Raw genomic sequence first — 16,396 nt, forward strand, 5'->3', positions numbered from 1 at the left:
TTAATTTATAATATTAGGATTTGTTGAATTGTTGCAGTTGATACTTCTCGAGATATAAAATTCAGAGAGGTGCTGATTGGTGATGCTCTGATAGTGGGCGCTGCAGCAGATTTTCTGCTCTGCAATTTGTCTGTTGCTTGCTGATGACCTGCTATCTTCTGCTGCTCTGCCACTACTCTCCATTTTTGACAATGAATTAATGTAAAAGTTAAAATCATAAAAATATAATTGGATGTCAAAATTGTGACTTTTATTACTCAAAATATGCAGTCATTTTCAGGATGCTTATAAATCCAATACAAATCATCATGCTCAATGGACTCACCACAAATCCTTTTCTTTGTTTATCAAACAACATTCGGAAAACCAGAAATGGGAGTCATTTCTCCTCACAGAATACAACCATCGATGTTACTCATCCTTGTGTTGCTTTCTATATTTACATTTTCAGCTTCAGCTGCAACTTCAGCAGACAACACTTTTCTTCATTGCCTTGTAAACCATTCAGAGTCCTCTCACCCCATAGCTTCAGCAGTTTTTACTGCAAACAACGACTCATTCTCTTCAGTGTTGCAAGCCCAAATAAAAAACCTTCGTCAACACCTCCACAACCCCGAAGCCATTCCTTATAGTAACTGCATTGCATGTATCCCATGTACAAGCATCCATTATATGTGCCCAAAAGCACAACTTGTTGATGAAAATCCGTAGTGGTGGCCATGACTATGAAGGGGCGTCTTACGTGACTTCAACTCCATTCTTCGTCCTTGACATGTTTCAACTCCGATCCATTGAGGTTGACATAGACACTGAGACCGCTTGGGTTCAAGCGGGTGCAACACTTGGAGAAGTCTATTACAGAATTGCCGAGAAGAGTAAAACTCATGGTTTCCCAGCAGGGGTTTGTCCCACTGTTGGAGTGGGAGGTCACATAAGTGGTGGTGGCTATGGCAATATGATGAGAAAATATGGTCTCACAGTTGATAATGTTATTGATGCACAAATGGTTGATGTTCAAGGTAGATTGCTGGATAGAAAATCCATGGGTGAAGATCTGTTTTGGGCCATCACAGGTGGTGGTGGATCTAGTTTTGGCGTGATCATTTCCTACAAAATAAAGCTAGTTCGAGTTCCTGAAACAATCACGGTTTTTAGAGTTACAAAGACTCTCGAGCAAAATGCCATCGATATAGCTTATAAATGGCAGCAAGTAGCACCAGCTATTGACAACGACCTTTTCATTAGGTTTATCTTGGACGTTGTAAACAGTACAACAAATGTGACAAAGACTGGAAGAGCTACTTTCGTAGCTCTATTCCTTGGTGACTCCAAAAGCCTTGTTTCTCTCATGAATGAGAAGTTCCCCGAACTGGGTTTGAAGCAATCTGACTGCATCGAAACAAGTTGGCTTCGTTCCGTGGTATTTTTTGCAGACATCAACATTACAGAACCTGTTGAGATTTTGCTTGACAGACAACCACAGCCACTCATATACTTGAAAAGGAAATCTGATTATGTAGAGAAACCAATTTCCAAAGAGGGGTTGGAAGGGATATGGAAGAAGATGATTGAGTTGGAGAATGCAGTGGTATTACATTTCAATCCTTATGGTGGAAGAATGGCTGAGATTCCTTCAACAGCAACACCTTTCCCTCATCGAGCTGGGAACTTATGGAAGGTCCAATACCAAGCAAATTGGAATGAGGCAGGGAAAGAGGTAGCTGATCACTACATAAACATGTCAAGAATACTTCACAACTACATGACTCCTTTTGTCTCCAAGAACCCAAGAGGGGCTTTCTTCAATTACAAGGACTTTGACTTAGGAATTAACCACAAAGGTAATAACAGCTACACTGAAGGGAGAGTTTATGGAGTGGAGTATTTCAAGAATAACTTCGATAGGTTGGTTGAAATAAAAACCAAGGTTGATCCTCTTAATTTCTTCTGGAATGAACAAAGCATTCCTCTGCTGCGAAACCTGGAAGAGTTAGAATAATGGTGAATCAGATTATTGTTGAATAATAATATTTTGTTACAAGTGTTAATGGAGAATAAATGGTTATGGAGAGTTTATATTAAGAGTATTCAATGGTAGTTGTAACTTTTTATGCCTGTAACTCTTTATATATGTAACAATAAGAAAATATAGGCAAGAAAAAATATAGAAAGAAATACAATAAATAAAAAGGAGATTAATCTAATCCCTCTAATTACTTTCTCTTTTTCTCTTGTTCTAGCAAATTTTGTAACTCTAAAATACTACCAAAAAAGTAGTACCAGAGTTGTAGACCCTTAACTAAAAATTCAAAAGTAAAAAATTGGTCAGCACAAACAATACTTCAACAACCAACACTACTATTTATAGTAATGTTCAAATTAAAGATGAAAATTATTATTTTTGGCTATAAAAATGGAAACTTTGTTTACCATTTTGAATATCTCAAGTTCATACAAATGGAATGTACAAGTGTAAATACATATTAGTTAAAAGAAAGACAATCTCAAATGTTGAAATTGTGAGGATGATTCAAAGAGGAGTCTTTCAATTATATTATTAAGAATCATGAAGAAAAAACAATCAGGATAATGAGATTTAAACTAATTTAAAAATCAAAAATTGTTTTAGTTTTTAAAATAGTATCTAATTTAGTTACCCTAACAACTAATTATTTTTTCAAATTGATTTTTATTTTATGATTTTTTTATATTTTTATAGTAAAAAAAAAAACTTTTGTTAAGATAATTCTTCATTTGTCTCAAAATTTAAATTATCTCAAAATTTAAATTAAATAATAAAAAATATATTAAAGTGTAAGAGCAAAACAATAAGATAAAATGATTCATGATACTCTTTATCTATCATTATTAGACAAAAAAAGTTGTTTAAAATTAAAGAACTTTTGAATTTTGAGTATTAAATTTTTTTGAAACATAATGATTATTCTAGGTATTAGAATTTTTGAACATTAGAAAAAAATTATAACAACTGCTTTACAACCGAATCCAACACCTTAAAATAAGACTCCAAGTACATCAAGTTCCTTACTCTCCACAAGTTCTTCAAGCTCAACTAAAAAAAATCTAAAAAATTTAATAATATTTATAAGAGATACAATTATTTTGTTACGAGACTAAAATATTTTTTTTACAGAAAGATTGTGCAAGAAGAAATTGACAGAAATGTTTCGGAGAATAAGAGAAGTTTTAGAGATTAAAAAAATAACACATTAAGGGAGAATGTTAAATAATATATTTTTTATAAATATTTTATGGTCATTGAATACTTATTAAAGATTTATTACAGGTAGTTACTACTATTATGTCACTTTTTATATTTGTAATGGTTAAAAAACTTTGTTATAAAATTTTAAGAGTTCTTTTTAATTTATAAAATACATATAAATGATGGAAGAAAAAATATAAAAATAAATAATCTAAAAAAAATAGTTCAATCCTTTAATTATGTTCCTCTTGTAGTTTGTTGGTTATTACTATGTGGATTGGTAATAAATATAGCTAAATGTTATTATGTTATGATATTTTTAAATAAAATGCGGGAAAAGATTTAATGATGGTAAATAAATATTGTAAATGGTTGAATTTTTTAAAATAAAGTATCAGATTTATCGACGGATTTTTACCCATGACTCTAAATACGGTGGTAAATTTAGTATTATCTACTAATATTATTTATAAGTTTGAATTCGTAGATAAATTTAAAATTACTTCTACAAAATATTATTCACGAATATGAATTTGTAGATAAATTCAATATTACCTATAGAGTATTATCAATGACTCTCTATCCGTAGATAAATTTTACATTATACATAAAACTATATTCGTAAATAAATTCAATATTATTATTAATACAAATATTTGTGTTAACAATATTATTAATATTAGGAATATAAATAATATTAATTATAATAATTATGTACATAATATGGTAAATAAGAATATTAATAGTATTAAAGATATTGATAATAATAATATTAAAAGTATTGATAATAAATAATAATACTAATATTATTAATAATACTAATATTATTAATAATATTAGTATTAATAATAATATTTATTTGTGGAGTCAAATTTGTTATTTATGAATTTTTCCGTAAATAAATAAAAATATAATTCATATTGATTTTATTGCACTACATACTTATCAACTTTAATAGTGTTGACAAAACCAATAAAAGATAGAGATATAGGCGCAGTAGTGTAGTGTGTTAATGTACCTAAAATTTGAATTTAGATTTTTTAAGTTAGATAAATGCAAAGAGGTATATTTAAATTTGCTTCTACTTTAGTCAACTCTATTTAAAGTCTCTTTAATTAATACATAATATAATATAAGCTAATTCAAGTCCATTGTATACAAACTCTGATGTGGGCAATCCTTATTTTTCATAAAACTTAGTAAACTTCAAATTTACAAAACCATATCAATAGCCTTTCATTTTGACAAAAATACAAGTATAGTCATCATATAATTTAACAAAAACCATCTCAAAATTAATTGTAAGATTTTTTGAATCAAACAGTCCCTTTTCGTTTTCTTGCAAAATCACAACTTCATTAATTACACAAACTCATAAAAGTTTGCTTTTTAAAAGTAAGACAAATTGTCAAGAAAGGATAACCAAGACCAACATCTTAGCTATTATTTTATAAATACTTTTAATAAAAGCGACGAAACTGTGAGTAGAGTGGGGGTGATGGTGGGCTTTCTTAATCTCTCAATTTCTCTTTCTAAGTGGCATTTGAGTTTATTTAATGTTTTGAATGTTAATGTATATTTTTCTAAATAAAAATTGCATATGAAGGTCAAAATAAACCACTACCATGTTTCACATTTCTTGGTGGATCCTTATAAAATTCCATAAATGTGCCAAATATACTCACTGAAAATCTTCTTTTATTTGTTATTCCAAGACCATCGTTAAGATACTCATACATGGGAGCTCTTTCTCTGCATAGAATACAATTATCAATATTTCCAATTTTTGTGTTTCTTTCTCTTGTTTGGTCCTCTTCTTTTGCAAATTCACTACATGACAATTTTCTTGGTTGCCTTGTAAACCATTCAGAGCCCTCTCATCCCATAACCTCAGCAATTTTTACACCAAACAACACCTCATTCTCCTCAGTGTTGCAGGCCTACATCAGAAACCTTTGTTTCAACACCTCCACAACCCGGAAGCCATTCCTTATAGTCACCCCATTTCATGTTTCCCATGTGCAAGCAGTTGTTCTTTGTGCCAAAAAACACAACTTGCTCATAAAAATCCGTAGTGGTGGCCATGACTATGAAGGGTTATCTTATGTGGCTTCAAAGCCATTCTTCATCCTTGACATGTTCCATCTCCGATCCATTAGGGTTGAGATTGACACTGAGACCGCTTGGGTTGAAGCTGGTGCAACGCTTGGTGAAGTTTACTATAGAATTGGTGAGAAGAGTAAAATTCATGGTTTCCCAGGAGGGGTTTGTCCCACTGTTGGGGTAGGAGGCCACGTAAGTGGTGGGGGCTATGGCAATATGATGAGAAAATACGGTCTTACAGTGGATAATGTTGTTGATGCACAAATGGTTGATGTTCAAGGTAGATTGCTTGATAGAAAATCCATGGGTGAAGATCTCTTTTGGGCCATCACAGGTGGTGGAGGATCTAGCTTTGGTGTAGCCCTTGCCTATAAAATAAAGCTATTAGTTCGAGTTCCTGAAATAGTCACTGTTTTCAGAGTTCGGAGGACCTTGGAGCAAAACGCTACTGATATAGTTTATAACTGGCAGCATGTTGCACCAACTATAGACAACCACCTTTTCCTTAGACTTACGTTGAACGTTGTAAACGGTACACAAAATGGAACAAAGACTATAAGAGCAACCTTCATAGCTTTATTCCTTGGTGACTCCAAAAGCCTTGTTTCTCTCTTGAATAAGTTTCCCCAATTGGGTTTGAAGCAATCTGACTGCATCGAAACAAGTTGGCTTCGTTCGGTGCTGTTTTGGACAAACATTAACATTACAACACCTGTTGAGATTTTGCTTGATAGACAACCACAGTCACCGGTGAACTACTTGAAAAGAAAATCTGACTATGTGCAGAAACCAATTTCCAAAGAGGGTTTTGAAGGGATTTGGAAGAAGATGATTGAGTTGGAGAATATAGCGTTTCAATTCAATCCTTACGGTGGAAGAATGGCTGAAATTCCATCAACAGCAACTCCTTTCCCTCATCGAAGAGGGAACCTGTGGAAGGTTCAATACCAAACAAATTGGAATCAAGCAGGGAAAGAGGTAGCAGATCACAACATAAACTTGACAAGAATACTTCACAAGTACATGACTCCTTTTGTCTCCAAGAATCCAAGAGGGGCTTTCTTCAATTATAGGGACTTTGACTTAGGAATTAGCCACAATGATAAGAACAACTATGCAGAAGGAAGAGTTTACGGAGAGCAATATTTCAAGAATAACTTCAACAGGTTGGTTCAAATAAAAACAAAGATTGATCCTCATAATTTCTTTAGGAACGAACAAAACATCCCTATAATGCCATATCGCAAAGAGCAATAATTGGTAGTATTACAGTAAATGAAGAGGATGAATATTCCTTGCCTGATATGATGTTTTAATGTAGTGTACGTAATCGTAATAAAAAAAAGATTTTGATAAATCCTACTTGTAGGGAAAACTAAATATAAAATAAACTTTTATTCACCTTGTATATTAAAGAGTAAAATACATGGTGTATATATAAGAGAAAGATTAAGACCTAACTAAAATAGAAAAGGAAAGTTGGGCCAAAGAAACAAAGCTGGGGAGTAGATATTTGTCAGACCCAGCTTGGATTTAAGAGTAGAGAAATGTGCGGAAGCAAGGGGTTTGGTGAATATGTCAGCAACTTGCATTGCAGAGGTAATGGGCAGCAGTTTGAGGAGACCAAAGTTAAGTTTTTCACGAACTAGGTGGCAATCAATTTCGATGTGCTTGGTTCGTTCATGAAAAACTTGATTGGAAGCTATTTGAAGGGCAGATTTGTTGTCACAATACAGGGTTGCAGGCTGGGAGAGAGGAAGATGTAAATCCTGAAGGAGGTAAGACAACCATTGTAGCTCACATGTGGTGGTGGCAAGTGCTCTATATCAGAGGAGCTGCGAGAGATAGTTGACTGCTTTTTTGATTTCCATGATATTAGGGAGTCTCCTAAGTAGATGGAATATCCAGTTACAGATTTGCGTGTGGTAGGGCATGTTGCCCATTCAGAGTCACTAAAACCACAAAGGTGAAGTGAACTAGTGTGTGAACTAGTGTGAGAAAAATATAGTTCTTCACCAGGGGTGCCTTTGGGAGACAGCTTGCTGATGATGAGTTGTGGGTGCAGATATGAATTGGCTTAAATTGTGGACAGCGAAGGCGATGTCTGGTCGCGTGTTGGTTAAGTAAATTAGACGTCCAATGAGTCTTCTGTACTAGGAAGTGGCATCAACATCGAGAGGTGAGCCTTGGTCGGGAGAGAGACGGGAGGTGTGAGTCAAGCATGCCAGTTTCTTGAAGGAGATCAAGAGTATACTTGCGTTGACTTAAATGAAGACCAGTACTGTTGCGAGCAATTTCCAGTCCCAAAAAGTAAGTGAGATTACCTAAATTTTTTATCTTGAAGTGATGGTGAAGGGATGCAGTAATTGTATTGATTTCCTCCGTGTCATCACCAGTTAAGACAAAGTCATCAACATAAACAAGAATAACAGTGAGTTTATCATTATTATATTTAAGAAAAAGAGAGTGGTCAGCAACAGAGATAGAGTACTTATTTGATAAAAGAAAAGTAGAAAGTTTTGCGTACCATTGACGACTAGCTTGACGAAGACCATACAAAGACCGTTGAAGCTTGCAGACATGCTGGGGAGAAGGAAGAGAGAGGCCAGGTGGGGGGTCATGTATACCTCTTCATGGAGATCACTGTGAAGAAAGGCATTATTGACATCAAGTTGTTTTAAAACCCAATTTTTGGTAGTGGCAACAGCAAGGAGAAGGCAAACGGTAGTGAGTTTAGCAACAGGTGCAAAAGTGTCTAAGAAATCAAGTCCTTCAACTTGGGTGAACCCTTTGGCAACAACTCTAGCTTTGTGGCGCTCAACAGTGCCATCAGAATTATATTTGATTTTATATACCCATTTACAACTAATAGTTTTCTTTCCTGGAGGGAGAGGGGTAAGTTGCCAAGTATTGTTAGCAGCAAGAGCTTGAAGCTCAACTTGCATGGCAGATTGCCAAGAAGCATGTTTGGAGGCTTCGGTATAGGTGCGAGGTTCAGGATGAGAATTGATAGAGGAAATAATATTTCTAAAATTAGAAGATAAGGAATTGTAAGACAAGTAATTATGAATAGGATATCTACTACTTACAGTGTTGGTTGCTGTGTGGAAATCAGCAAGATAGGCAGGTTGTCGGTGAGGACGAGTTGATCTTCTTGGAAATTGGGGTGAGGTGCTTCCTAGAGGTGCAGGAGGTGATGATGCTGGTGGAGGTGCAGTGTTGGATGCAGGAGCAGAGACATTATTTGCTGGAAGATCAAAGGATAATAAGGCTGGTGGAGGGGCAGTATTGGGTGCAGGAGTAGAGGCACACGGCTCGGCAAGAGATGCAGGAGTAGAGGCACACGGCTCGGCAGGAGGTGCAGTATCAGAAAAAAAATCAAGAGCAGAATTATATGCGTTAGAAATAGGGAGAGATAAAGTGTTGGGGTCCCTAGGCAAGCCACCATCCAATTTATATGGAAAATGGGTTTCATGAAAGATTACATGTCTTGATATCTCTATGCGATGAAACTTTAAATTTAAGACAATATAACCTTTTGTATTTTGCGGGAAACCAAGAAAAATACCTTTGATAGATCTATCATCTAATTTCTTCCTATGTGCAGTAATGGTACTAGCATAACATAGGCAACCAAACACTTTTAAAAAAGAAATGTCATACGGTTTTCCAAACAATTGTTCATGAGGAGTGATGTTATTAAGTAATGGAGTAGGAATAGAATTTATTAAGAAAACAACATGATTTACAGCAAATTCCCAAAAAATAGGAAGAAGATTTGCTTGAAAAAGTAAGGCCCTGGTTACATTTAGTATGTGTTGATGTTTACGTTCCACAATGCCATTTTGTTGTGGTGTTTCTACACAAGATGTTTGATGTATAATTCCCTTTGAAGCATAAAAACTAGACATAGCAAACTCAACACCATTGTCAGTACGAATCGTTTTGATATTAGTTTGAAAATGATTTTGAACAAAAACAGTGAAGTTAATGATGTGCGAACGCACTTCAGATTTATTATGCAACAAAATAACCCAAGTATAACGCGAGTAATCATCAACAAAAGTTAAGAAATAACGAAAACCTTGCATAGAAGTTATGGAACAGGGTCCCCAAATATCAAAGTGTACAAGATCAAAAATAGCAGAGGTAGCAGTAGTACTTAAAGTGAAAGGAAGTTTTCTCTGTTTTGCACGACTACAAGTGTCACATACATGATGAGTATCAATAGTAATAAAAGAGTATTGTTTACGTAAGACATGTAATCTTTCATGTGAAGGGTGCCCCAGTCTATAGTGCCACAGTGTTTTGATATTACAATTAATAAGAGGAGCAAAGTTATGTGGTTTAGAGCGACTAGAAGCAGGCAAGGTAGTGACAGGGTACAAGCCACCAGTGGCTTCAACTGTACCAATCCTCTCTTGGGTGAGATTGTCCTGTATAATGCAGTGAGTTAAAGTGAAAGTTAAAGTGCATTTAAGTTGGTGTGTGAGTTTAGAAATAGATATTAAGTTTAATTGAAAATGAGGCACATATAACACATCAGACAAATAAAACTTGGCCGAAAAGTGTACTAAACCAGAATATGTGGCATAAACAGTTTGACCATTTGGGAGACTAATTAAGACAGGTTTGATTTTAGTCCAAGTAGTAAAAGCGCTCAAATTGTGGCAAACATGATCAGTGGCACCAGAATCAACAAGCCAAGATTCTTTTATAGCAGATAGTGAAGAGAAAAACTTACCCGTTGAAGATTGCTCGATATTGGTGATTTTGCCCGTCGAAAAGGTTCTGACTTGATTAATTTGAGCGTGAGGGACAGGATCCTCAAGGTTTTGCTGACGCAAAATGTTGGTAAGGAATTGACACTGTTGTGATGTAAGTTGAATCCCCTTTACATCCTGTTCTTTAGAAAAAAAAACTCAGAAGAAGAGTTAGTAGTAAACATATTGTTGGCTTGGGATGTCCTATTGATGGATTTGTAGCCAGGAGGAAACTCATGCTTTTTATAACAGGTGTCGACAGTGTGGCCAAGACGATTACAAAAAGTGCAATTTTTTCTAGTAGAAGAAAACTTTGAGGTTTTAACATCACCAGAAGGAAAACCCACTTTTCGAAAACAAACAGCTTCAGTATGACCGTATTTACCACAAAAATTGCATGTAGTAGTGCGACTACTGTTAAGACTATGAAGACTAGGGGCAGGAACAACAGTGGATAATTGTCTCTCTTGTTGAACAACCAAGGAAATTTTTTTGGATATGGCAGGAATGGGATCCATGAGCAAATCATGAGAACAGATATTTTTATACTGATCATTTAATCCTCTTAAAAATTGCATAGCACGATCCTCACATTTTCATTGATTTATAATAGAAATGATAGAACAAGAACATTTTACTGGGCATGTGCACATAGGATTAGGTCTAAAATTCTCTAATTCGTCCCAAATAATACGCAATTTTGTAAAATACTCTGTGACAGACATATGCCCTGATTTAAAGAAATAGCTTCAAATTGCAAATCAGAAATGCGAGATAAATCCCCTTGTGAATATCTAACTTTTAAATCATTCCAGATGTCAAAGGCTATGTCCATCCAAACAATGCTTTGCCTAATAGGGATTGAAACAGAGTGTACTAACCAAGAGACAACCATGTTGTTACAGCGTGTCCAAGACGAGAAAGTGGGATCATCCCTTTGTGGGCACGGGTGTGAGCCAAGTATGAACTCCACTTTGTTCTTGGCACTAAGAGCAGTGATGAAGGACCGACTCCACGAATGGTAGTTTGTTGAATCAAGAACAGGCGACACCAACGAAGCTGCGGGATTCTCGCTTGGGTGTAAGTATAGGAAATTGTTCGGTTCCAAAAGGGGCATCAGTGTAGGGGGTTTCCATTTGAAGAGGAAGCCGGTGTGGGATTTGCATTAGCCATCGCCTCTAATACCATATTACAGTAAATGAAGATGATGAATATTCCTTGCCTGATGTGATGTTTTAATGTAGTGTACGTAATTATACGTAATCGTAATAAAAAAAGGTTTTGATAAACCCTACTTGTAGAGAAAACTAAAAAATAAACTTTTATTCACTTGTATATTAAAGAGTAAAATACATGGTGTATATATAAGAAAAAGATTAAGACCTAACTAAAATAGAAAAGGAAAGTTGGGCCAAAGAAACAAAGTCCAATAATTTACAATAGAAAATTAAATATTGTAACCGGTGGAGACCCTACTTTCCTGTAAAACGAATAATGTAAGCAAATGTGTCTAATAACTATGAACAAAATTATTACATGATTTAAAGTTATGGTCTAAAAGTGATGTCTAATTTAGTGAAGGTTTATTGTTTTAAAATTTTATTGTAGTATTTGTGACTGCAAGGGGTGCGTCTTGTCCTAACCGCACATCACAAAGTTTTCTGCCATGAACTCCTGAGTGTTGCATAATGCATGACAAAATATCAATAAACCTAGGGCCACAAGTTGTTGTAGACTTGTACGATAATGCACCACAAACTTGCAAAACATTATTGTCCATTTTATACTTTCATCTTACCTTTTTTAAGAGAAATTCTACTCAAATTTTAAATTTTAAGGTTAGTTTTTATACCAATAATTACAATGAAGTTAATATATACCTTTTATTACACATTTTTATGTAACTTTTTTATTTTAAAAAAAAGAATTATCAGCTATTTTACTGGTGTTTGTAGTAATTGGATATTTTTCTATTTAATTTCGTGGACTCATTCATAATTTTCTTCACTTATTTTCTTGCTCAATTGCGAAAATTGCCTGTGATTTCACACATAAGGTTCTTATTTTGATTGTGATTCTGCGTTCATGTAAATTTTAGGCTATTGTATTGTTTTGTTTTCAGCAGGTTATTGTATTGTTAAATATATTAAATGTTAAAGTAGTTAATGATGATATCAAGGTTTAATAATATTTAATAATAAATAAAATACTAAGCTGTCATTTAAATAATTTACATAGACATAAAATATTTGATTATGATCTTGTTATAAATATCATAACTAATTCATCTCTATTGTGAAAATAGAGTGAAATAGGATAATTACATAGAGAATATTTAATGTAAAAAGAACTCATCATCTTCAAAAGTAAAAATAAACAAAACCTAGTTTAAACAATATTTCTACAGTAAAAATAAGATTACAATATTAGTTTATCTCACTTTATGATGGTAATACTTATGGTGTGTTTGGATTAGGGAGAAGTTTTGATGGAGTGAATTTGAAGTGATTTTAGAGGTAAGTTTATTGAATTTTGTGAATGATGTGATGGTTGTGTAGAAATTTTTAATTTTTTTAAAAGGTGTAAAATGTAAGTTTACAAATTTATCCTTACTTTTAAAACCCTCATTTCTTTGTTTGAAAACAAACGGGGGACCTTAGTGTTTTGACATGTGCCCTTTATATCTAGAAGGAGACAACATTTTTTTTATAAAGAGATAATTGATAATTAATGATAATCACATCTTCCAGATAACCTTTATAAACTGAATTTCATAATTTTTTGGAGAGTTATAATTTCAATACTTTAGAATGTTATGTTAATAAAAAAAGATTTATAATAAATATTTAAAAAAATTATGTGTATATATATAATGAATTTATTTTATTTTATTTTAACACGAAACTATGAAAAAGGTATACAATTAAATAGGACGAAATTAAATATATTTTATCATTCTTTTGCTCAATTTTTATTCTACCAATAAAAACATTAGACCATGTGAGTTGAAGTTCTTAAGTTTTCTAAAACAAAATTCCATAAATGAAACAAAATTCTTTTGATGTGTTCAATTTTAAATTTAATAAAACTAATATTAAAGGTATTTATTTTGGAAGAATTCATACTGGAAAATTTATTTATTTTTTAAAACAATTTAGAGTTTATTTATTTCAACAATAAAACTATCATTTTCAAAATATCATATGTTTTTAAAGTTTTATGAATTCCGAATCTAAAACCTGTTTTATTCTACATGAAAATTAAAGAAAGAATCAGTTCTTTGACAGTCAATCGTATTCATTATAATTAATGCTGAGAGTACACATTGTAGAGTACCGTCATTCATGAATAATTTCATAATATGCCAAGGGAATCACGTTTCACTCTTACAGCCACTAGTGTCGTTTTCGATAGAATGATGAAATAAAGGTACCTATTTTTGGTCTCTTGTGTATTTCTTTTAAGAAACACTAATAAATCTGAAATTATTATAAAAAAATATTAAAACGACTATTAGATTAAATAATACATATAATAAAAAAATATTCGATTCTAAAAGTAGAATGAATGGCGTAATAATTAGAATTAAAACACATGTGTGGCTAAGAAATGATAACGCCATAGTTGAAGAGTTCTAGCTTTTTATTTTGTTGTGTGTTGCCCACGTAGTAGTACTCAACCCCCAAAATGGGATTGCTCTCTTCTAGAACACTGTTTTCAATTGTTTCGTTGCTTTGTCTTCTTTGTTCATATTTTGCTCCAAATTCAGCTCACAACACTTTTGTTCACTGCCTTCTGAATCATTCTGAGCCCTCTTACCCCATATCTGCAGCAATTTTCTCACAAAACAGTTCCTCGTTCTCTTCAGTGTTGCAAGCCTACATCAGAAACCTTCGTTTCAACACCTCCACAACCCCAAAGCCATTCCTCATAGTCACCCCATTTCATGTTTCCCACGTGCAAACCGCCGTTGTTTGTGCCAAAAGGCACAACTTGTTGATGAAAATTCGCAGTGGTGGCCATGACTATGAAGGGGTCTCTTATGTCGCTTCACACCCATTCTTCCTCCTTGACATGTTCAATCTCCGATCTATTGATTTTGACATGGAATCTGAGGTCGCTTGGGTACAAGCTGGTGCAACGCTTGGTGAAGTGTATTATAGAATTGCTGAAAAGAGTAAAACTCATGGTTTCCCAGCAGGGGTTTGTCCCACCGTTGGGGTGGGTGGTCACATTAGTGGTGGTGGCTATGGGAATCTCATGAGAAAATATGGCACTGCAGTGGACAATGTTGTTGATGCACAGATAGTGGATGCTCAAGGTAGATTGCTTAACAGAAGAAGCATGGGTGAAGATCTCTTCTGGGCTGTTAGAGGTGGCGGTGGAGGTAGCTTTGGTGTGATAATTGCCTACAAAATAAAGCTAGTTCGAGTTCCAGAGAAGGTAACTGTTTTCAAAGTAGGCAAAACCTTGGAACAAAATGCTACAAACATAGTTTACAATTGGCAGCATGTTGCGCCTACCATTGATAATAACCTTTTCATTAGGCTCATCTTGGAGGTGGTAAACGGTACAGAAGTTGGAACAAAGACTGTGAGAGCTACCTTCATAGCCCTCTTCCTTGGTGACTCCAAAAGCCTTGTTTCTCTCATGAAGGACAAGTTTCCTGAATTGGGTTTGAAGCAATCAGATTGTATTGAAACAAGCTGGCTTCAATCTGTGATGTTTTGGGATAACATAGACATTGCAACCCCGGTTGAGATTTTGCTTGAGAGACAACCTCAGTCTTTGAAGTACTTGAAAAGGAAATCTGACTATGTGAAGAAGCCAATTTCCAAGGAGGGTTGGGAGGGGATTTGGAAGAAGATGATTGAGTTGGAAAAAGCAGTGATGTTTTTGAATCCTTACGGTGGAAGAATGGGTGAGATTCCATCAACAGAAACTCCTTTACCTCACCGAGCTGGGAACCTATGGAAGATCCAATACCAAGGAAACTGGTATGAGGCAGGGGAAGAGGTAGCACAATACCACATAAACTTGCTAAGAGAACTTTACAAATACATGACACCCTTTGTCTCCCAAAACCCAAGACAAGCTTTCATGTGTTACAAGGACTTGGATTTGGGCATCAACCACCACGGTTTTCTTGGCTACTTTGAAGGAAGTGCTTATGGAGTACAATATTTCAACGATAACTTCAAAAGGTTGGTTGAAATAAAGAGCAAGGTTGATCCTACCAATTTCTTCCGGACTGAACAAAGCATCCCGGTACTTACCCTTGTTGAGTTCGGAAAATTGATCACTGGAAAATCTGTACTTTCAGTTTTGTTTGGCTTGTTTGCCATACATTGGATTCGGAACCTCAAGTAACATATGCACCACATTTCAAATGTAACTGTTTAATTTCTGTATCTTTGTTATCTTTCCAGAAAGTAGTGTCGTGTCGGTGAGGAACATGAACGGATTCGAATCTTGATAAATTTGGTTCTCATATTTTAACTATTAGAAATTTATGAGGAGTGTTCTGAGTCAGGATATATTTCATTATTTGTTGTAGAAAGTGAAATGATTGATTGTGTTGAATAAAGTCTTTTGTTAGCTAGCTCTGCTGTTATTACCATCTAATTCTCATAAAGTTAAGCTTGTCTACAATTCACATCTTCACAATTATTTGTTTTTATTCTAAAATTATCTTATTTCTACTTTCAATTTGTCCAACTTAATAATATATATATATATTAATATATATAATTATATAATATATTAACATTTCACTGCTAGGGGGCTACGGATGCAGGAACTATAATTATTGGGGACAGGCACTATAATGTCCGCATTCATATTCATTATATAGCGGTTTGAACAATCATTAATGTGTTTGGATTCAGAAGTAAAAACAAAGAAGAGAAAAAGAAATGGAAAACGAAAGAATAAAAAGTGTGATTATTTAAATTTAAAAAAATAAAGAAAAATGTGAAAAATTACGAGCAGATTTTTTAAACAAATTTTCCATCAAACCCATCATTTTACTTTCTCTCTCTTTTTTCTTCCTCTACAAAATTGCAGTGGAAAACATGGATGCAGTCGAAGGTGCAATAGCGAAGAAGACACAGTGACGCTCATGGCTGTAGCGGCAGAACGTGGGGTAGGAAGAGAGGGTATTTTAATCATTTTGTTTGTTAGTACGGGAGTGCAGGTAGTAATCATGTAATCATGGAGATGCATGAAGCAAAAGTCTATTTAAGATGCACAGGTGTTCTAATTTGGACGGTCCAATATCTAAGCGGTCCAATATCTAAGCGGT

The 16,396-nt window shown here is 34.2% G+C and overlaps 2 protein-coding genes and 1 pseudogene across 2 annotated transcripts; all 3 read left to right on the forward strand.

Annotated features, from left to right (window-relative positions):
* The first annotated feature begins 331 nt into the window (after positions 1-331).
* On the forward strand, positions 332-2,082 carry LOC137833130 (berberine bridge enzyme-like 8 pseudogene; annotated as a pseudogene).
* Positions 2,083-4,963: 2,881 nt separating this feature from the next.
* On the forward strand, positions 4,964-6,586 carry LOC137833131 (berberine bridge enzyme-like 8). The gene has a single exon (XM_068641501.2). The coding sequence runs from the start codon at positions 4,964-4,966 to the stop codon at positions 6,584-6,586; it is 1,623 nt and encodes a 540-aa protein (XP_068497602.1).
* Positions 6,587-13,658: 7,072 nt separating this feature from the next.
* Positions 13,659-15,694, forward strand: LOC137831998 (berberine bridge enzyme-like 8). Its single transcript, XM_068639944.2, has one exon. It carries the CDS (start codon positions 13,780-13,782, stop codon positions 15,460-15,462), a length of 1,683 nt encoding a protein of 560 aa, XP_068496045.1. The 5' UTR covers positions 13,659-13,779; the 3' UTR covers positions 15,463-15,694.
* The last annotated feature ends 702 nt before the right edge of the window (positions 15,695-16,396 follow it).

The sequence above is a fragment of the Phaseolus vulgaris genome, chromosome 6, assembly GCF_051622355.1.
Source record: "Phaseolus vulgaris cultivar YP4 chromosome 6, ASM5162235v1, whole genome shotgun sequence".
Classification (NCBI taxonomy): Eukaryota; Viridiplantae; Streptophyta; class Magnoliopsida; order Fabales; family Fabaceae; genus Phaseolus; species Phaseolus vulgaris.

Excerpts from the sequence above, each read along its gene's own strand:
- LOC137833131 (XM_068641501.2), top strand. The coding sequence starts at position 4,964 with ATGGGAGCTCTTTCTCTGCATAGAATACAATTATCAATATTTCCAATT.
- LOC137831998 (XM_068639944.2), top strand. The coding sequence starts at position 13,780 with ATGGGATTGCTCTCTTCTAGAACACTGTTTTCAATTGTTTCGTTGCTT.